Consider the following 22652-nt stretch of genomic DNA (forward strand, 5'->3'; position numbering starts at 1 on the left):
GCACACACACACACACACACCTGCAGACAGAAGAAAAGCCCCGCTGAAGAATAGAGAGATCAGCCAGAGCATGAAAATCACAAATGAAAGGAAGAGGAAGAGGAAGAGGAGGTTTAGCAGAAGAATAGAGGAGAGTAAACGCTTACACGAGCGTGTCCGTCATCTGATGACCTCTGAACGTGACTGTTGCATCTTAAACTTCATTCTTCCTTCATTCCAATTGTATTGCAAATCTAAAAAATGTTGATTCATATTAAAAAGTAGATCAGTATGATTTTAAAATGCATTTGCATGTAATATTCAGTCATTCCCACAGAAGGTCTCAGCGACCGGCTCCACATGTTGTGCACTTTATTATTTATTAATCGCATCCAAAATAAAAGTTTGTGTTTACATGTGTGTGTACTGCGTATAATTATTTAGTATATATAAATAAACACACATGCATGTATATATTTGAGAAATATTTGCATGTATATACTGTATATATTTATATAACTTATATATAAATATTTTATATATAAATAAATAAAAAATCTTGAATCTCTCTCTGTGTGTGTGTGTGTGTGTGTGTGTGTGTGTGTGTGTGCAGATAAGACCGTCCCCCGTGTGCTGGTGGCTCCAGCGGATCAGGTGGTTCTGCGTAACGAGGACGCTGTGTTTCACTGTGGGTTCAGAGCCAAGCCTCCGCCGGTTCTCCAGTGGTTCCACGACACAGAACCCGTCGTCAACACATCACGGTGAGACACTTCATCACTCGGAGAGTTTACAGCTCGGGTAACGACACCAAACGAGCTCCAGGTCTCCAGTGCTCAGTTTTTACATCAGACCAGTGAGTCCTTTACAGCAGACATATCATGAACATCTGACTTTCTCCGTGCGTAAGTGCTGTAATCAGGTGCTTCAACACAGAAAACATGAGAAGTGAAACCCAGTAGCTTTGTGTTCTGGTGAGCCTTTCTCTGCTAGCATGACAAAAAATAAGCCGATCAGATGTCGCTCTCCTTCTGCTGTAGGAAGAGGATCTTATTATAATATTACCGGCCCTTAATCTGCACGTTTACACACACGGCACGACATTTGGTTTCGCACGCGACAACAGAGACCAGTTCTAGCGCAGAAGATCCAGCAAAGCCTGAAGCTGTTCTGTGGTTGAGCACACACGAGCACTGAACACTATTGAACATGTCTGTAGCAAACATTGTCTTAACTAATGTCTGAACTGTGAGTGTAAATGCAGTTAAGAAAAATAACATTTAAATTATCATTTTGCTACAGTTTTTGCTTGAACATGTTAATCATATCTAATCATTTCTGTAATACATTTTCATTTTCACTTTGCAACTTATAAAGCGTGCAAATATGTATTCAATTAACATGTTAAAACTAGGCAAATGTAAATTTTTCATTTTTATTTTGCACCAAACATTTTACAAATGTAATTGAAAATGTAAATTTAAATACAGAGATGCATTGTCATTTTGCATATTACATTTCAAATTGAATACTGCTTCCCATATGCCTCCACAGTGAAAAGCTGCATGATATGTCCCCTTCAGATAGAGGTGGAGAGCATGTGTGCTTGAACTGCGCGAGCGACGAGTGTAACGGCCCGATGTACTTCCAGCGAAAAGTTGATTTAGAGTGTGTTTGAGGAGGTGGGCGTGGCTCTGAGGCTCCGCCTTCTCTGAGGTGTGGATCTCCTCCGCCTCATTTCTCCTGTTCGCTAACAGTTTATCGCTGATAAAGACTTCCAACTTACTTTTACTTAGCGAAGAACTTGTGTATCCTGCGTATATCAGGGCCTTGAAGCGTGTCAGAATGTCTGACCACCCACTGATAAATGATCCATCATGCCATTCAGTGTTTGACTGGTGCATTATGGGTAGTCCAGTGAATGTTTGGGCACGTTCAGCAGTGGTGTTCTGCTTTGATGATGTTTAATGCGCTAATAACATCCTGTGCTAATCTCAACACGTCAACACACACTGCAGATCTCACCAGAATCATCTTCATCTCAGTCACGGTTTGATTCTCATCTCCTAGTTAGTCAGCTTGAATAGAAACTTCTTCAGCTGTGAACTTGCTGAAGAAACCCACACACACACACACACACACACACACAGAGGATTCTGGGATTACCCGTGTTTCTCTCTCTCTCTTCAGTCTGTTTTGACTGAGTCTGAATGTTTGATTGTGTTTGATCAAACAGTTTCTGCCTGGAAGAGCCGCGTCTGATGCCATAAAAACACACCCGTGACCCACATTCTGTGTGTGTGTTGTGACGTTGCTTAGCAACAGTAAACACTACAGTTACACTAATTACTCGCTTTTGGCAGAATTGTTCATATTCTAGTTATTAATAGAATAAACAATTTGTCATGTTGCTGAATTCTGTACAGTTACAGTTATTTTACTCCTAAGAACAACTCACCTGTGACTCACCTGTGTGTGTGTGTGTGTGTGTGTGCAGGGTTGTGGTGTATGCTAACGGCACACTGCACATCACTCAGGTGAAGCAGCGCAGCACAGGTGTGTATAAGTGTGTGGCTCAGTATGGAGAGAACAAACACGTGCATGTGGAGGCAGCGCTCAGGATCGCAGGTGAGACGAAACACTCACATACACTCTCACACACACACACACTCACATACACACTTACACTTTCACACACACAGTTGTGGGAGTAGTTGATGAGTTCTGACAGCTCAGCTCAGTGTTTCCGCTGTACGTTGTCACTGAATGCTGCTGTTCTCAGATATTAAGCGTAGCGTCAGTTCTGGCAGGTCTGTGTGCTAATTGCCAATTGTATTTGACGATAGTGGTCCTGACAGAACAGGTGTTTATCTGCTGTGTGTGTGTGTGTGTGTGTGTGTGTGTAGAGATCAGCGAGATGGGTGAGCGCATGTCTCGGGTGTTCTCGTCCTCCATCAGGGCGAGTGTGAGCTGTGATCCTCCTCAGGGTCAGCCGGAGCCTCAGGTGTGGTGGGAGCGCGCTGGTGCTCGTGTGGCGTCTGAGGGTCGAGTCTACCAGCGCGACAGAGACCTGATCTTCAGCTCCACACACACCTCAGACTCGGGCCTCTACACCTGCGTCGCTCGCAACCGGGCCGGAACCAAGCAGCAGGAGCTCGAGGTCACTGTCGCCAGTGAGTCACACACTCATCTGACCCAACACACACTCATCTGACCCAACACACACTCATCGACCAAACACACACTCATCTGACCCAACACACACTCATCTGACCCAACACACACTCATCTGACCCAACACACACTCATCTGACCCAAAGCACACTCATCTGACCCAACACACACTCATCGACCAAACACACACTCATCTGACCCAACACACACTCATCTGACCCAAAGCACACTCATCTGACCCAACACACACTCATCGACCAAACACACACTCATCTGACCCAACACACACTCATCTGACCCAACACACACTCATCGACCAAACACACACTCATCTGACCCAACACACACTGATCTGACCGAATACACACTGATCTGACTGAATACACACTGATCTGACCAAACACACACTCATCTGACCCAACACACACTCATCTGACCCAACACACACTCATCTGACCCAACACACACTCATCTGACCCAACACACACTCATCTAACGCAACACACACTCATCTAACCCAACACACACTCATCGACCAAACACACACTCATCTGACCCAACACACACTCATCTGACCCAACACACACTCATCTGACCCAACACACACTCATCTGACCGAATACACACTGATCTGACCAAACACACACTCATCTGACCCAACACACACTCACCTGACCCAACACACACTCATCGACCAAACACACACTCATCTGACCCAACACACACTCATCTGACCCAACACACACTCATCTGACCGAATACACACTGATCTGACCAAACACACACTCATCTGACCCAACACACACTCATCTGACCCAACACACACTCATCGACCAAACACACACTCATCTGACCCAACACACACTCATCTGACCCAACACACACTCATCTGACCCAACACACACTCATCTGACCGAATACACACTGATCTGACCAAACACACACTCATCTAACCCAACACACACTCATCTGACCCAACACACACTCATCTGACCCAACACACACTCATCGACCAAACACACACTCATCTGACCCAACACACACTCATCTGACCCAACACACACTCATCTGACCCAACACACACTCATCTGACCCAACACACACTCATCGACCAAACACACACTCATCTGACCCAACACACACTCATCTGACCGAATACACACTGATCTGACCAAACACACACTCATCTGACCCAACACACACTCATCTGACCCAACACACACTCATCTGACCCAACACACACTCATCTGACCGAATACACACTGATCTGACCAAACACACACTCATCTGACCCAACACACACTCATCTGACCCAACACACACTCATCTGACCGAATACACACTGATCTGACCAAACACACACTCATCTAACCCAACACACACTCATCTGACCCAACACACACTCATCTGACCCAACACACACTGATCTGACCAAACACACACTCATCTGACCCAACACACACTCATCTAACCCAACACACACTCATCTGACCCAACACACACTGATCTCAAAGTTGAGATGTTGTTGCCCAGAGAGAAAAACAGTATGTGGTGTCGGAGGAAAAGATGCACGAGAGACGGCGTATTTTCCCCGGGTTTTAATAAAATGACTGAAATGTCACACTCATCCGCATACATCCGGATCATCCGGATTGAGTGAGAAAAAGCATACAAATAAACATTCAACTCTGGTCACAAATCTAAAGGGAAATAAAAGAAAGTGTACAAAAGCTGGTTAAGTGGTTATCTCTTCTCCTCACCTGTCACATCTATTACTGACACACTCTCTATGCACATGCGCTGTTCTCATTGTACCTCGAACTACCATAAATGCTCTAAATGACCGTTACAGTGTGTGTGTGTGTTATACAGCCTCTCCAGAGTGGATTGTGAGGCCGCAGGACACACACATCGAGGAGGGTCAGCCGGGTCTCCTGCACTGCCACGCTCAGGGCACACCTGAACCACGGGTCACATGGTACCGCAAAAGCATCCCGATCAGTGAGGAGGTGAACACACTCATCATGGTCTGATCAGGTGACCTCGCGTCAGGTTTCTCACACACACACACTCTCTCTCTGCAGGGCTCTCGTTATAAGCTCTTCTCTAACGGGACTCTGAGGATCAACAGCGCTGAGGTGAATGATGGTCAGATGTTCAGCTGCACGTGTGTGTCGGAGGGAGGATCCATCAGCGCACAGGCACGCGTTCACATACTGGGTGAGTGTGTGTGTGTGTGTGTGTGTGTGTGTGTGTGTGTGTGTCGGAGGGAGGATCCATCAGCGCACACGCACGCGTTCACATACTGGGTGAGTGTGTGTGTGTGTGTGTGTGTGTGTCGGAGGGAGGATCCATCAGCGCACACGCATATACATACTGGGTGAGAGGAATCTGTGTGTGTGTGTGTGTGTGTGTGTGTGTGTGTGTGTGTGTGTGTGTGTGTGTGTGTGTGTAAACGCCCACTGCTGTGATTGGCTAACATCTTTGTATATGAATTAAGCAGAATAATGTGGAACCCTCTCAAATACTTTTATTACGTTTTTACTATTACTACTGTCGAGATTAACGAATCGTGAAAAGTGTTGTTTATAGCAGCGGTCCCCAACCTTTTTTGCGCCACGGACCGGTTTAATATCAGACAATATTTCCACGGACCGGCCTTTAAGGTGCGGCGGATAAATACAACAAAATATAAAAAATATATAAAAAACAATTAAATATAGGATAAACGTGAATCCAATGTGTAGGCTTACTTGCAATTTTATTAGCAGGGTACTCGTAATATCGCGTCTAAAGACAACTGAGAAAGTCTGAACACAAACAAAAAGCCCCCCAAAAGAAAAAAATCTCCATGTTTACGGTGCTGATGCGATGTAAGGTGGCGCTGCCAATAAAGCACCTAAAAGCTGTCACAAAGAACCGATTTTAAGAACCAAAATGAATGATTATGAATATGTAAAATATAGCAGGAGACATTTTAATTGTTTAAACAAGTGTTTTCTGTGCAAAGATGAAGTTGACAATTCTGACTCGATCTTCGCAGTATGCCTGAACGCGCCCGAGAGAAATGCACATATACGAATTATAAGCAGAGAACAGTCAGTTTTCTTTTGTTTTGAATTGTTCTGTTTAAAATTAGACATTTCAAGCTTTCTATGTCTCAGGTCTGTGAGGCAAGTAGGCTACCTTATACGCTGAATTTCGGTTAATTTATGAGATCAGCTCCAGTTCACGCGCCCGCGCCTCCGTGTCCTGATTAAATATTTTCTATTATATTTAGGCCTACTTCTTATTAAATCCTGGCAATTGGGTGATGAAACATTGATTAAAATTAAGATACAATTAATACAAAACGAAATACAATTTAAAGACAGGCTTTTTGCTTTCTGTCTGACTCTGAGGTCTCTGTGAAAGTTTTAAAGCAGTCTTTTTGTGCCGCTTTGAGAGCGCTGCACGTCCGTAAGGGTGAACAGTCCCATCCGAACAATTATTATTATTCTTTTTTTTATATATATATATATATTTGTGAAATAGGCTACATTTCTAAATTAATGCGACTTATAGTCCAGTGCGACTTAGGCTATATTATGTTTTTTCTTCTTCATGACGCATTTTTTTACTGATGCGACATATACTCCGGAACGATTTATAGTCCGGAAAATACGTTAAGTTATATAGCCTATTCTTTCTGTGAGGCCCGGTACCAAATGTCCCACGGACCGGTACCGGTCCGCGGCCCGGGGGTTGGGGACCTCTGGTTTATAGCATTATATTTATATCTATTCCATCACATGAAGGGTAGCAGTGATGAGCATTGAGCAGACGACAAACAGTCTGTTGATCGCGTGAATGAAGTGATCTCATCAGTGCAACGCAATTTCTGCTCTCTCACGAATGCTTTCACCAAATAACAATGCAAACACGATGTAAATACAGTAAGCGCTACGTTGTCTAGTGTAACAGCGTCATTATAACGGGAGTTTTGATTGACAGCTTGGGCAATTGTAAAGGGAGCATTCTTTGATCGCTTTCTGCATATCATTTAATCACAATTTAAAAAACATTATTTTCATGTTACTAAGAGAAACAATGTGAAGTTGATCGTTTAGTCACTGGCTTGATTTACTGATGCATAAACAGTATTGAACGATTTTGAGAGAAAGATAATCTTTGTGAACTTGAAATCACTTTTACACATCAGAAATCACTGATCACAGATCAGGCGTTAGAATAAACATGGTTACTTACATGTTTGTGGCGCTGCTAGCAGATCCATATCGTAAAAGTCTGTTTGCAAAGCCTGCGCCGAAATTGTGACTGATTTACCAAATAATCCACAGTGAAATGCACCGAATACAAACAAATAATGCACAGCTGAGACTTTCACAGTTGAAAAAAACAACACTCTCCTAGCATTCTGATCGTTTGGAAGGTAATGGTATTGATCCTGTGTCGATCTTTACTCGTTCTCATGGAATATTCACTAACGCTCCAGTGGGCGGGGCCAAAGACGCGGTGATGTAGACGCAGGCGTTGATATTCTTCTGCAAAGACGGTCTTTCGCTGCACTATTACGTCATAATTCCACACTTTTCAGATCCTGATGTTTTCTGGCCTTGATCTCAATAAAAGCTATTTTTGAAATATCAAGTGTTTTTATTTTTTATATTATAACGACCTGTTAACTGTCAAAAGATCAATGAAAATTCAAATGTTCAGTTCATGACCCCTTTAAATCACGACAATCCACAGAAAGTCTCCAGAACGTGACGTGTGTGTTCGTGATTTGTTCTGATGTTGTAAATGACATCAGGTGTTTGTTTTGTGCAGAGATAACTTCTGTTCTGTTGTGGTTTGCGTGCCATTACATCACGGCGTGTTTGAGTGCCAGCTTTACTCATGTGTGTGTGATGTGTCTCTCAGAGAAGTTGAAGTTCACGCCCGTCCCGCAGCCTTCGCAGTGTGTGCAGCTGGAGAGAGAGAGCAGCATCAGCTGTGTGGCGACCGGGCGAGAGACACCCACAATACACTGGAGCAGAGCAGGTCAGAGACCAACCCTAACTCTGACAATCATTTCATTTAAATTCATTTAAAATTCACAGAGCAACTAAAATGACTGCTGGTCACTAATATATCAAGATTAGATCACATGAGCTCTGCTGTCTGCTTTCCCATTGGTTGTCGCTGTATCGTGTCACTGCTCATTTGCATAGTCACATCATCAGCGCTGACTTAAACTGAATGACTTCCTGGTGTCAGTGTGAACATGCGTGTTTCTCTCGTGTGTGTGTGTCTTGTGTGTGTGCCAACAGACGGCGCTGATCTCCCGCCTCACGCGACTCAGATGAAAGGAGTTCTTCACTTCAGTACCGTGAGCCGATCCGACGGAGGAAACTACACGTGTGTGGCGTCCAGCAGCGCTCAGGGAGAGATACGAGCACACGTTCATCTCACTGTAGGAGGTGTGTGTGTGTGTTCTGATTGAACGCTGTGGTTGATGACTCGTTTTTGTTCACCTGTGTGTGTGTGTGCTTGTGTTCTGATTGAACGCTGTGGTTGATGACTTGTTCTTGTTCACCTGTGTGTGTGTGTGTGTGTGTGTGTTCTGATTGAACGCTGTGGTTGATGACTCGTTCTTGTTCACCTGTGTGTGTGTGTGTGTGTGTGCTTGTGTTCTGATTGAACGCTGTGGTTGATGACTTGTTCTTGTTCACCTGTGTGTGTGTGTGTGTGTGTGTTCTGATTGAACGCTGTGGTTGATGACTCGTTCTTGTTCACCTGTGTGTGTGTGTGTGTGTGTGTGTGTGTGTGCTTGTGTTCTGATTGAACACTGTGGTTGATGACTCGTTCTTGTTCATCTGTGTGTGTGTGTGTGTGTGTGTGTTGTCAGTTCTCGTGGAGTTTAAGCTGGAGCCGGAGCAGACGACGGTGTATCAGGGTCACACAGCTGTGCTTCACTGTCAGGCGTCAGGAGACCCTCAGCCCTACATCCAGTGGAGCATCAGAGACAGACTGCTCAGCAGCAGCAGCTCCAGCAGGTCTCACTGCACCTGTCTCTCTGCACCCGTCTCACTGCACCTGTCTCTCTGCACCTGTCTCTCTGCACCTGTCTCACTGCACCTGCCTAACTGCACCCGTCTCACTGCACCTGCCTCACTGCACCCGTCTCAATGCACCTGCCTCACTGCACCAGCCTCACTGCACCTGTCTAACTGCACCCGTCTCACTGCACCTGCCTCACTGCACCCGTCTCACTGCACCCGTCTCACTGCACCAGCCTCACTGCACCGGTCTCTCTGCACCTGTCTCTCTGCACCTGTCTCACTGCACCTGCCTCACTGCACCTGCCTAACTGCACCTGCCTCACTGCACCCGTCTCACTGCACCTGCCTCACTGCACCTGTCTCTCTGCACCCGTCTCACTGCACCCGTCTCACTGCACCAGCCTCACTGCACCTGTCTCTCTGCACCTGTCTCTCTGCACCTGTCTCACTGCACCTGCCTCACTGCACCCGTCTCACTGCACCTGCCTCACTGCACCCGTCTCACTGCACCTGCCTCACTGCACCAGCCTCACTGCACCTGTCTAACTGCACCCGTCTCACTGCACTTGCCTCACTGCACCCGTCTCACTGCACCCGTCTCACTGCACCGGCCTCACTGCACCGGTCTCTCTGCACCTGTCTCTCTGCACCTGTCTCACTGCACCTGCCTCACTGCACCTGCCTAACTGCACCCGTCTCACTGCACCTGCCTCACTGCACCCGTCTCACTGCACCTGCCTCACTGCACCTGTCTCTCTGCACCCGTCTCACTGCACCCGTCTCACTGCACCCGTCTCACTGCACCAGCCTCACTGCACCTGTCTCTCTGCACCTGTCTCTCTGCACCTGTCTCACTGCACCTGCCTCACTGCACCTGCCTAACTGCACCCGTCTCACTGCACCTGCCTCACTGCACCCGTCTCACTGCACCTGCCTCACTGCACCAGCCTCACTGCACCTGTCTAACTGCACCCGTCTCACTGCACCTGCCTCACTGCACCCATCTCACTGCACCGGTCTCTCTGCACCCGTCTCACTGCACCTGTCTCTCTGCACCCGTCTCACTGCACCTGTCTCTCTGCACCCGTCTCACTGCACCCGTCTCACTGCACCCGTCTCTCTGCACCCGTCTCACTGCACCCGTCTCACTGCACCCGTCTCACTGCACCTGTCTCTCTGCACCCGTCTCACTGCACCCGTCTCACTGCACCCGTCTCTCTGCACCTGTCTCTCTGCACCTGCCTAACTGCACCCGTCTCACTGCACCTGCCTCACTGCACCCGTCTCACTGCACCAGCCTCACTGCACCGGTCTCTCTGCACCCGTCTCACTGCACCTGTCTCTCTGCACCCGTCTCACTGCACCTGTCTCACTGCACCTGTCTCTCTGCACCCGTCTCACTGCACCCGTCTCACTGCACCTGCCTAACTGCACCCGTCTCACTGCACCTGCCTCACTGCACCCGTCTCACTGCACCTGCCTCACTGCACCAGCCTCACTGCACCGGTCTCTCTGCACCCGTCTCACTGCACCTGTCTCTCTGCACCCGTCTCACTGCACCTGTCTCACTGCACCTGTCTCTCTGCACCCGTCTCACTGCACCCGTCTCACTGCACCTGTCTCTCTGCACCCGTCTCACTGCACCTGTCTCTCTGCACCTGTCTCTCTGCACCCGTCTCACTGCACCTGTCTCTCTGCACCTGTCTCACTGCACCTGTCTCTCTGCACCTGTCTCTCTGCGCCTGTCTCTCTGCGCCCGTCTCACTGCACCTGTCTAACTGCACCGGTCTCTCTGCACCTGTCTCACTGCACCTGTCTAACTGCACCGGTCTCTCTGCACCCGTCTCACTGCACCTGTCTCACTGCACCTGTCTCTCTGCACCCATCTCACTGCACCTGCCTCACTGCACCTGCCTAACTGCACCCATCTCACTGCACCTGTCTCTCTGCACCTGTCTCACTGCACCTGTCTCTCTGCACCTGTCTCTCTGCACCTGTCTCACTGCACCTGTCTCTCTGCACCTGTCTCTCTGCACCCGTCTCACTGCACCTGTCTAACTGCACCGGTCTCTCTGCACCTGTCTCACTGCACCTGTCTAACTGCACCGGTCTCTCTGCACCCGTCTCACTGCACCTGTCTCACTGCACCTGTCTCTCTGCACCCGTCTCACTGCACCTGTCTCACTGCACCCATCTCACTGCACCTGCCTCACTGCACCTGCCTCACTGCACCCGTCTCACTGCACCTGCCTAACTGCACCCGTCTCACTGCACCAGCCTCACTGCACCTGTCTAACTGCACCGGTCTCTCTGCACCCGTCTCACTGCACCTGTCTCACTGCACCCGTCTCACTGCACCTGCCTAACTGCACCCGTCTCACTGCACCTGCCTAACTGCACCCGTCTCACTGCACCTGCCTAACTGCACCCATCTCACTGCACCGGCCTCACTGCACCCGTCTAACTGCACCGGTCTCTCTGCACCCGTCTCACTGCACCTGTCTCTCTGCACCCGTCTCACTGCACCTGCCTAACTGCACCCGTCTCACTGCACCTGCCTAACTGCACCCGTCTCACTGCACCTGCCTAACTGCACCCATCTCACTGCACCGGCCTCACTGCACCCGTCTAACTGCACCGGTCTCTCTGCACCCGTCTCACTGCACCTGTCTCTCTGCACCCGTCTCACTGCACCTGCCTAACTGCACCCGTCTCACTGCACCGGCCTCACTGCACCTGTCTAACTGCACCGGTCTCTCTGCACCCGTCTCACTGCACCTGTCTCTCTGCACCCGTCTCACTGCACCTGTCTCACTGCACCTGTCTCTCTGCACCCGTCTCACTGCACCCGTCTCACTGCACCCGTCTCACTGCACCCGCCTCACTGCACCTGCCTCACTGCACCTGTCTCACTGCACCTGTCTCACTGCACCCGTCTCACTACACCCGTCTCACTGCACCCATCTGTCTATCAGATACTGTATGATCTTTCACATGTGCTGATTGTGTGTCTGTTGTCCTCAGGTTTCAGAAGATGCCCAATGGCTCTCTGGTCATTAGTGATGTCACCACTGATGACACGGGCATGTACACCTGTATCGCGGGAAACACCTGCAACATCAGAGACACGACAGCGCAGCTTTACGTCGTGGGTGAGGAACACAAACTTAATTAACTTAATTTCACATTTATATCTATAGAGCTTTATGCAGTACAGATTGTTTCAAAGCAGCTTCACAGTAATAAACAGCAAAATAACAGTGTTAATGTTGCATAATGCATCAATTATGAAACAAGCTCAATTTGAGCTGTAAAGCAGCTCTACAGAAGACAATAGTGTTATTATTCAGATTAATTCAGTTCAGGTCAAAAGCAGTTCAGTGCTAATGACTGTTATCCTAAAACTCGCCATCAGAACCAGTGACTAAGATCCTATCAGATGATCATCTTTAAGATTTATTTAGACAATTTTTAGATCAGTATCTCAGTGGGATAACTGATTTAAACTGGTGGATCTGATCAGATGACCTTATGAAAACGCTCCAGGCGACACATTCTTTATCAGTCAGTTACAGCTACAGGTACACTGATTATGTACACTACACACTACATTTACATTTGGCCGATGCTTTTATTCAAAGCGACTTACATTCCATTTCAAGGTACACATTTACATTCTTAACAGTTATTGCTTTCCCTGGAAATCGAACCCATGACCTTGGTGTTGCAAGCGCCAACGCTCTACAGTTTGAGCTACACACATTACTACTACTACTCCATTTATTACTTAGGGGAATAATGCTCGATGGTGTTTTAAGCCCCCAGTGGCTCCTTAGAGGCAGCTAACCCTACCCTCAACCTTAAACCTACCCATCCCCTCGCTGCCTGGAAGGCGCCGTTGGGGGCTTAAAACACCAAACACCGGGAATAATTATTTGTTCTGATTAATAATATTAAATGTATGAGTCTGTTGAGTGTGCTGCAGTGATTGTACCGGGGTAAAGGTGTTTTACTGTGGTGTCCTCAGAGAAGCCTGTGCACCCGCGCGATGGAGACGAGGATAAGAGCCAGTTCAAGATGTTCCAGACGATCGCGCTGTCGGTGGCCGTGGCCGTGGCTTACATCATCGCTGTGCTGGGACTCATGTTCTACTGCAAACAGAGACGCAAGAGCAAGCACCTGCAGAAGAGCCCCGCAGAGGAGCCCGAGCTGGAGTGTCTGAACGGTGAGTGTGTGTGTGTGTGTGTGAGAGAGAGAGAGTGTGTGTGGATCATATAAGTAAGGGATAATGTAAATCCAGTTGGTTGTTATCTCAGAATAAACCCGACAGGGTGATCAGGATCAGGTCTTCATCAGCCTGAAGGGATTTATTCTTAGATCACAAACACACATACACATACACACCTGAAGGGGTTTATTCTGAGATAACAACTGGTTGGATGTTTATTATCCCTTACTTATATGATCCACACACACTCTCTCTCTCTTACACGGCTACTTGCCACATAAGTAAATGATTAGACACAAAATATTGATCTGTGTCTAAATTGTAGCATTGTTCGTTGTAATGGGAAGAAGGAGGCGGGAACCGGCGAGCATTTAAAGACTTTTAATAAATAAATAAACTCATACAAAAAGAAAGTAAAGACGGCAGCCCCTCACGGACAACTGCCGCCACATATGAACAAAACATCTAATAAAACAGTCCAGGCCTGGTCCTCTCTCCTCCTTCACTGTCGCTCCTCGGTGAGAGATACGAGACCGGTGCGTCGCTCATCATCACTCACGGCCTCGTCCTGCTCGCCTCAGAAATAATGTATTAGCTCTTTAAACTCTCCCTTCGCGGAGAGAGCAGTTTCAGCGGCAAGTTCAAACTAGACGGACATTAAAGAGATACGGTATACAGTTATAACACTTATTACACAGCATTTCAACACATAAATAATAATGGAGATCAGAGATATTGATTTCAGATTAAACTGTTTTAAAATCGTACCTGTTTTTATCTCATAATCCAACAGTGAACAAAACAATAGTCACAAAATGGCAGTAGCGTTTGTGTGAAATAAGATAGTAGCGAGTGTATAGCGAGTGTGTAGCGAGTGTGTAGCGAGTGTATAGCGAGTGTGTAGCGAGTGTGTAGCGAGTGTGTAGCGAGTGTTTAGCGAGTGTGTAGCGAGTGTGTAGCGAGTGTTTAGCGAGTGTGTAGCGAGTGTGTAGCGAGTGTATGCGAGTGTGTAGCGAGTGTATAGCGACGCAAGTGTGTAGCGAGTGTGTAGCGAGTGTGTAGCGAGTGTATAGCGAGTGTGTAGCGAGTGTGTAGCGAGTGTATGCGAGTGTGTAGCGAGTGTATAGCGACGCAAGTGTGTAGCGAGTGTGTAGCGAGTGTTTAGCGAGTGTGTAGCGAGTGTGTAGCGAGTGTGTAGCGAGTGTATAGCGAGTGTGTAGCGAGTGTATAGCGAGTGTGTAGCGAGTGTGTAGCGAGTGTATAGCGAGTGTGTAGCGAGTGTATAGCGAGTGTGTAGCGAGTGTGTAGCGAGTGTGTAGCGAGTGTTTAGCGAGTGTGTAGCGAGTGTATAGCGAGTGTGTAGCGAGTGTGTAGCGAGTGTGTAGCGAGTGTTTAGGGAGTGTTTAGCGAGTGTGTAGCGAGTGTATAGCGAGTGTGTAGCGAGTGTGTAGCGAGTGTATAGCGAGTGTGTAGCGAGTGTGTAGCGAGTGTTTAGCGAGTGTGTAGCGAGTGTATAGCGAGTGTGTAGCGAGTGTGTAGCGAGTGTGTAGCGAGTGTTTAGGGAGTGTTTAGCGAGTGTGTAGCGAGTGTATAGCGAGTGTGTAGCGAGTGTATAGCGAGTGTGTAGCGAGTGTGTAGCGAGTGTATAGCGAGTGTGTAGCGAGTGTGTAGCGAGTGTTTAGCGAGTGTGTAGCGAGTGTATAGCGAGTGTGTAGCGAGTGTGTAGCGAGTGTGTAGCGAGTGTTTAGGGAGTGTTTAGCGAGTGTGTAGCGAGTGTATAGCGAGTGTGTAGCGAGTGTGTAGCGAGTGTATAGCGAGTGTGTAGCGAGTGTGTAGCGAGTGTTTAGCGAGTGTGTAGCGAGTGTATAGCGAGTGTGTAGCGAGTGTGTAGCGAGTGTGTAGCGAGTGTTTAGGGAGTGTTTAGCGAGTGTGTAGCGAGTGTATAGCGAGTGTGTAGCGAGTGTGTAGCGAGTGTATAGCGAGTGTGTAGCGAGTGTGTAGCGCTGGTGACCTCAGTGACCCGGATGAGCCAGTGTTTCTGTTCTCAGCGGCTGTTATCTGGGAATATCGCACCGCTGGATGTGTGATTGACCGATCAGAACGTTAAGGGAAAGTTCCATTGCATTATTCTTCAAACATCATGTTTACGTTCCGAAACTAGTAACATTTAAAAAATAACTAAAACGTTTCAGAAAAACATGAACGATGTATGAATAGTGTTTTTGTGCTGACATTTTGAGAACACTATTAAAGACCAGATAATTTTTTTTAAACGAACATTCTATTAATGTTAATGGAAGAACGTTTGTTCATAACTTTGACAGAACGTTCCCTGTTAGCACATAATGTTATAATGATAATGATGATAATGTTACACATTAGTTTTCACGTGTTATTTAACGATGTTTAAATGCATTCTGTTTAAAATAAGAGCTTGTTTAATTCAGCTTTACATGAGCATCATTTCATCAACATCTGACCTCTAGTTCACACAGAGATCTGTTACTTAAAGATGAACCAGAGCAGACGAGCATCTGAAGTGTGTGTGTGTGTGTGTGTGTTGTCCCGTAGGTGGCGCTCTTCAGATGAACGGCCACAGGACGGCGGAGGTCCAGGAAGAAGTGGCTTTAACCACCATGAGACCTTCAGCAAACACTGACAAACTGCACTTTCCCAGAGCGCACCTGCAGACCATCACCAAACTGGGTAACTCTACTGTGTTTTCGTCTGGCACAGTGTGTTCTGATGCCGAGTGTCAGATATGAGTGTGTGTGTGTGTGTGTGTGTGTGTGCAGGGCGCGGCGTGTTTGGCGAGGTGTTTCTGGCTAAAGCGAGGGCTATAGAGGAGTCTGAGGACGAGACGCTGGTGTTGGTGAAGAGTTTACAGAGTCGAGATCAGGAGTCCGAGTTCAGACGAGAGATGCAGATGTTCAGCAAACTCACACACACACACATCGTGAGGCTGCTGGGAGTCTGCAGAGAAGCTCACCCGCAATACATGATCCTGGAATACGTGGATCTGGTACAGCCACACACACACAGACACACACACACACACACTCACACATTCACACACACACACACACACACACACACACACACACACACACACACTCACTGATGAGCTCTTGTTTTTCAGGGTGATCTCAAGCAGTTCCTCAGGATATCAAACAGCAGCGATGGGAAGCTCAAGCCTCATCCCATCAGCACGAAAACTAAAGTACGTTCCCATAACCTCATTCAGACTCACTCTTTCAGTGTGTTTAATAAGTCATGTGACTCGGTGTTGATCATGTGACTGCTCTGTGCAGCTCTCCATCTGTGCCCAGGTGGCTGATGGGATGCAGCATTTATCAAACCAGCGTTTCGTGCATAAAGACCTGGCGGCCAGAAACTGTCTGATCAGCGGACAGAGACTCGTCAAAGTGTCCTCGCTCGCTCTCTGCAGAGACGTGTATAGCAGGTACAGCTGACATCATCACTCCTCTCTGCAGGCTGTAATAAAGCTGTTTATGGATGTGAACGATCTGCAATGTTTCAAAGATCAAAGTTATTGTGATTGAAAGAAAAAAGAAAGAAGCGATTCTGAACTGAAACGAGTCGTCAGTAATTCAGTCTCACTTCCTGCTGATCCTGCCCAGGTTTGTAACTCATTTGCATAATGTCCGCCTCTGGTTTTGATTGGCTGATCAGCGTCTCTTAGCTCCGCCCTCAAACACTAGTGTATCTGAGACTGGAAGAGTTTGGTTCATGTCGAGAAGACGCTGTTTTCTGAGATCGATACGGTGAAACCCACGCCATCGTCACGGTTCGTATCACTGTGATCAAGAGCTGAGATTCAGATATGATAATGAGCGTTTGCTTTCTGACCAATCACAGCAGAGCAGCTCTCAGAGAGGCGGGGCTTAGAGAGACTGAATCCTTGATGGAAGCGTTTCAGACACTGAGGTCTCGTCCACACTAATACGTATAGTCTGAAAGCGCATCTTTCCTCTCCGCTTTGGCCTTCCACACACTGAGGCGCGTTTTTGGCAGAGAAAACTAAGCTTTTTGAAAACACAGTTCTCGGTGTAGTGTTGCCTGTCAAAATGGAGGTATTTAAAAACGATGTAAGTTTATTGAACACATAGATATTGATGTTTATAGCGGTGTTGTGCCTGTTATATTCACTTTCACACTGTTGCTAAAACGTTAGTTCACACACTCATGTCCCAGTCCTGCACAGATGACAGGTTGGCTGTCCTGCGGTGAAACACGAGAACAGTGTGGATGAGAAACGCTAATGTAGACGGAGAGCATTTTCAAACGAAAACGGTCTCCAGATTAATGTAGACCTGAGAGAAAAGAGCTGATGCTGAAGTGGATATAAGTTTAGTTAACCACTTTATTAATCCCACGAAGGGCAATTATATTAGAGCAGTGGCATTACATCACACACACAAAACATGCATTAAAAACAATAAAAACAATCATATTCCACACACACATCTACATATTTTCCAATATATTATCCAACATCCAAACTTTAGTGTTTTTTGACCGTGGATGCATGTGGACCTGCAGGAGGCCCGTGAGACAGAGTAATTAGCCTTTAAAATAGTATAATAGGAAAACTTGAGGTGCTTCTGCCTGTGAGATCTGGTGCAGAGCTTCTGGGCATCAGTCTTTACATGCATGAAGAGCGCCATCTAGTGTTGAAAGTCAGTCAGTCACAGCTGTGTGTGTGTGTGTGTGTGTGTGTGTGTGATGGGGAGGTTTAGGGGTCGGGTTTGTGTAAGGAGACAGAATATACAGTTTCTACAGTATAAAAACCATTACGTATATGGAATGTCTCCATTTAAATAGCTAAGTAAACGTGTGTGTGTGTGTGTGTGTGTGCAGCGAGTACCACCTCTACAAGCAGGCCTGGCTTCCCCTGCGCTGGCTCCCGGCTGAGGCAGTGTTTGACAGTGAGTTCTCCAGTAAGTCGGACGTGTGGGCGTTCGCTGTGCTCATGTGGGAAGTGTTCAGTCTCGGAGAGATGCCGTACCATCAGCTCGATCATCAGCAGCTGCTCGAAGGTGAGCACATCACATGACCACCGACGTCACATGACCACCGACGTCACATGACCACTGACGTCACATGACAACAGATGTCACATGACCACAGACGTCAAAAAGTTTTGACATGTTCAGTTAGGGCAGGGGTCGGCAACAGGTGGCCTGCGGCAGATTTTTTTTTATCAGCCTATTTTTTTTTTACAATAACGGTTTACATATAGGTCCGTGTATCATTCGTTCAATCGTTTTTTCAAATTAAAACAAAATTTTTTATTTCCTGAACTAAAATGAAAAAAAACGAATAACGACTCGTTTTCCGATTTTCTGATTGTGCGCTCAGATCAAAAATAAAAAATAATAATAACGGGTTTAGACAAATTTAAATTTTGAATTTTAATTTAACACCTTAGCAGACATATACCAATGAAATCATTTTAAACAGATCAAGTACTACAACCATTTTAATAAGGGTGTGAATAGCAATCATGCTCTCCTGTAAGTCTCATTCATTTACTTTTGAACTTTTTTTCATTATTATTTAATCGGGTATAACACACTGATAAATAATATGTATTACCTGATAAAAAATATTTGCACTAAATGCTGCACAAAACTCTTCCACTGCTTGAGAAAAGCCGAAGCCGCGCGGCGATTTCACCGCCGCATACTGTGTGAAACGCCCATAAGGAATCAGGCGGCGCGGGATTACACTTTAAAGTATAAAGACGGTAGCGGTCGGAACTCTGGTGTACTTTGGACGGAGCGGACGGTGTACACCTGCTTGTAACACCTGCTCCTGTACACCTGTGGAGCTGCTCTGAGGAGCTGTTTCTGACCGCCTGTACACCTGTGGAGCTGTTTCTGGCCGCCTGTAAACCTAGCTCTGAGGAGCTGTTTCTGACCGCCTGTACACCTGTGGAGCTGTTTCTGACCGCCTGTACACCTGTGGAGCTGTTTCTGAACGCCTGTACACCTGTGGAGCTGTTTCTGGCCGCCTGTACACCTGCTCTGAGGAGCTGTTTCTGACCGCCTGTACACCTGTGGAGCTGTTTCTGACTGCCTGTACACCAGTGGAGCTGTTTCTGGCCGCCTGTAAACCTAGCTCTGAGGAGCTGTTTCTGACCGCCTGTACACCTGCTCTGAGGAGCTGTTTCTGACCGCCTGTACACCTGCTCTGAGGAGCTGTTTCTGAACGCCTGTACACCTGCTCTGAGGAGCTGTTTCTGACCGCCTGTACACCTGTGGAGCTGTTTCTGAACGCCTGTACACCTGTGGAGCTGTTTCTGGCCGCCTGTAAACCTAGCTCTGAGGAGCTGTTTCTGACCGCCTGTACACCTGCTCTGAGGAGCTGTTTCTGACCGCCTGTACACCTGTGGAGCTGTTTCTGAACGCCTGTACACCTGTGGAGCTGTTTCTGGCCGCCTGTAAACCTAGCTCTGAGGAGCTGTTTCTGACCGCCTGTACACCTGTGGAGCTGTTTCTGACCGCCTGTACACCTGTGGAGCTGTTTCTGACCGCCTGTACACCTGTGGAGCTGTTTCTGAACGCCTGTACACCTTCTCTGAGGAGCTGTTTCTGACCGCCTGTACACCTGTGGAGCTGTTTCTGACCGCCTGTACACCTGCTCTGAGGAGCTGTTTCTGACCGCCTGTACACCTGCTCTGAGGAGCTGTTTCTGACCGCCTGTACACCTGTGGAGCTGTTTCTGACCGCCTGTACACCTGTGGAGCTGTTTCTGAACGCCTGTACACCTTCTCTGAGGAGCTGTTTCTGACCGCCTGTACACCTGTGGAGCTGTTTCTGACCGCCTGTACACCTGTGGAGCTGTTTCTGAACGCCTGTACACCTTCTCTGAGGAGCTGTTTCTGACCGCCTGTACACCTTCTCTGAGGAGCTGTTTCTGACCGCCTGTACACCTTCTCTGAGGAGCTGTTTCTGACCGCCTGTACACCTGCTCTGAGGAGCTGTTTCTGACCGCCTGTACACCTGTGGAGCTGTTTCTGGCCGCCTGTACACCTGCTCTGAGGAGCTGTTTCTGACCGCCTGTACACCAGTGGAGCTGTTTCTGGCCGCCTGTACACCTGTGGAGCTGTTTCTGGCCGCCTGTACACCAGTGGAGCTGTTTCTGGCCGCCTGTACACCTGCTCTGAGGAGCTGTTTCTGACCGCCTGTACACCAGTGGAGCTGTTTCTGGCCGCCTGTACACCAGTGGAGCTGTTTCTGGCCGCCTGTAAACCTAGCTCTGAGGAGCTGTTTCTGACCGCCTGTACACCTGTGGAGCTGTTTCTGACCGCCTGTACACCTGTGGAGCTGTTTCTGAACGCCTGTACACCTTCTCTGAGGAGCTGTTTCTGACCGCCTGTACACCTGCTCTGAGGAGCTGTTTCTGACCGCCTGTACACCAGTGGAGCTGTTTCTGACCGCCTGTACACCAGTGGAGCTGTTTCTGGCCGCCTGTACACCTGTGGAGCTGTTTCTGGCCGCCTGTACACCAGTGGAGCTGTTTCTGGCCGCCTGTACACCTGTGGAGCTGTTTCTGGCCGCCTGTACACCAGTGGAGCTGTTTCTGACCGCCTGTACACCTGCTCTGAGGAGCTGTTTCTGACCGCCTGTACACCAGTGGAGCTGTTTCTGGCCGCCTGTACACCAGTGGAGCTGTTTCTGGCCGCCTGTAAACCTAGCTCTGAGGAGCTGTTTCTGACCGCCTGTACACCTGTGGAGCTGTTTCTGACCGCCTGTACACCTGTGGAGCTGTTTCTGAACGCCTGTACACCTTCTCTGAGGAGCTGTTTCTGACCGCCTGTACACCTGCTCTGAGGAGCTGTTTCTGACCGCCTGTACACCTTCTCTGAGGAGCTGTTTCTGACCGCCTGTACACCAGTGGAGCTGTTTCTGACCGCCTGTACACCTTCTCTGAGGAGCTGTTTCTGACCGCCTGTACACCTGTGGAGCTGTTTCTGACCGCCTGTACACCTGTGGAGCTGTTTCTGAACGCCTGTACACCTTCTCTGAGGAGCTGTTTCTGACCGCCTGTACACCTGCTCTGAGGAGCTGTTTCTGACCGCCTGTACACCTTCTCTGAGGAGCTGTTTCTGACCGCCTGTACACCTGTGGAGCTGTTTCTGAACGCCTGTACACCTGCTCTGAGGAGCTGTTTCTGACCGCCTGTACACCTGCTCTGAGGAGCTGTTTCTGACCGCCTGTACACCAGTGGAGCTGTTTCTGGCTGCCTGTACACCAGTGGAGCTGTTTCTGGCCGCCTGTACACCTGCTCTGAGGAGCTGTTTCTGACCGCCTGTACACCTGTGGAGCTGTTTCTGACCGCCTGTACACCTGTGGAGCTGTTTCTGACTGCCTGTACACCAGTGGAGCTGTTTCTGGCCGCCTGTAAACCTAGCTCTGAGGAGCTGTTTCTGGCCGCCTGTACACCTGCTCTGAGGAGCTGTTTCTGACCGCCTGTACACCTGCTCTGAGGAGCTGTTTCTGACCGCCTGTACACCTGCTCTGAGGAGCTGTTTCTGACCGCCTGTACACCTGCTCTGAGGAGCTGTTTCTGACCGCCTGTACACCTGCTCTGAGGAGCTGTTTCTGACCGCCTGTACACCTGCTCTGAGGAGCTGTTTCTGACCGCCTGTACACCTGCTCTGAGGAGCTGTTTCTGACCACCTGTACACCTTCTCTGAGGAGCTGTTTCTGGCCGCCTGTACACCTTCTCTGAGGAGCTGTTTCTGACCGCCTGTACACCTGCTCTGAGGAGCTGTTTCTGACCGCCTGTACACCTGCTCTGAGGAGCTGTTTCTGACCGCCTGTACACCTGCTCTGAGGAGCTGTTTCTGACCGCCTGTACACCTTCTCTGAGGAGCTGTTTCTGACCGCCTGTACACCTGCTCTGAGGAGCTGTTTCTGACCGCCTGTACACCTGCTCTGAGGAGCTGTTTCTGACCACCTGTACACCTTCTCTGAGGAGCTGTTTCTGGCCGCCTGTACACCTTCTCTGAGGAGCTGTTTCTGACTGCCTGTACACCTGCTCTGAGGAGCTGTTTCTGACCGCCTGTACACCTGCTCTGAGGAGCTGTTTCTGACCGCCTGTACACCTGCTCTGAGGAGCGGTTTCTGACCGCCTGTACACCTGCTCTGAGGAGCTGTTTCTGACCGCCTGTACACCTGCTCTGAGGAGCTGTTTCTGAC

At 48.4% G+C, this 22652-nt stretch overlaps 1 protein-coding gene across 1 annotated transcript in view; it reads left to right on the forward strand.

Moving 5' to 3' along the window:
* The window catches only part of ptk7b (protein tyrosine kinase 7b), a 96376-nt gene that overhangs the window by 69326 nt on the left and 4398 nt on the right, over positions 1 to 22652 (forward strand). The window contains exons 5-19 of the mRNA XM_084391578.1: positions 593 to 740; positions 2474 to 2604; positions 2883 to 3149; positions 5023 to 5159; positions 5235 to 5370; positions 8074 to 8193; positions 8463 to 8612; positions 9041 to 9188; positions 12219 to 12346; positions 13222 to 13419; positions 15994 to 16128; positions 16218 to 16444; positions 16562 to 16642; positions 16734 to 16885; positions 18304 to 18482. Of these exons, the coding sequence (XP_084247704.1) occupies positions 593 to 740; positions 2474 to 2604; positions 2883 to 3149; positions 5023 to 5159; positions 5235 to 5370; positions 8074 to 8193; positions 8463 to 8612; positions 9041 to 9188; positions 12219 to 12346; positions 13222 to 13419; positions 15994 to 16128; positions 16218 to 16444; positions 16562 to 16642; positions 16734 to 16885; positions 18304 to 18482 (2337 nt within the window). The remainder of the gene's footprint in view (positions 1 to 592; positions 741 to 2473; positions 2605 to 2882; positions 3150 to 5022; positions 5160 to 5234; positions 5371 to 8073; positions 8194 to 8462; positions 8613 to 9040; positions 9189 to 12218; positions 12347 to 13221; positions 13420 to 15993; positions 16129 to 16217; positions 16445 to 16561; positions 16643 to 16733; positions 16886 to 18303; positions 18483 to 22652) is intronic.

This window comes from Rutilus rutilus (genome assembly GCF_951802725.1).
Source record: "Rutilus rutilus genome assembly, chromosome: 20".
NCBI classification, from domain to species: Eukaryota; Metazoa; Chordata; class Actinopteri; order Cypriniformes; family Leuciscidae; genus Rutilus; species Rutilus rutilus.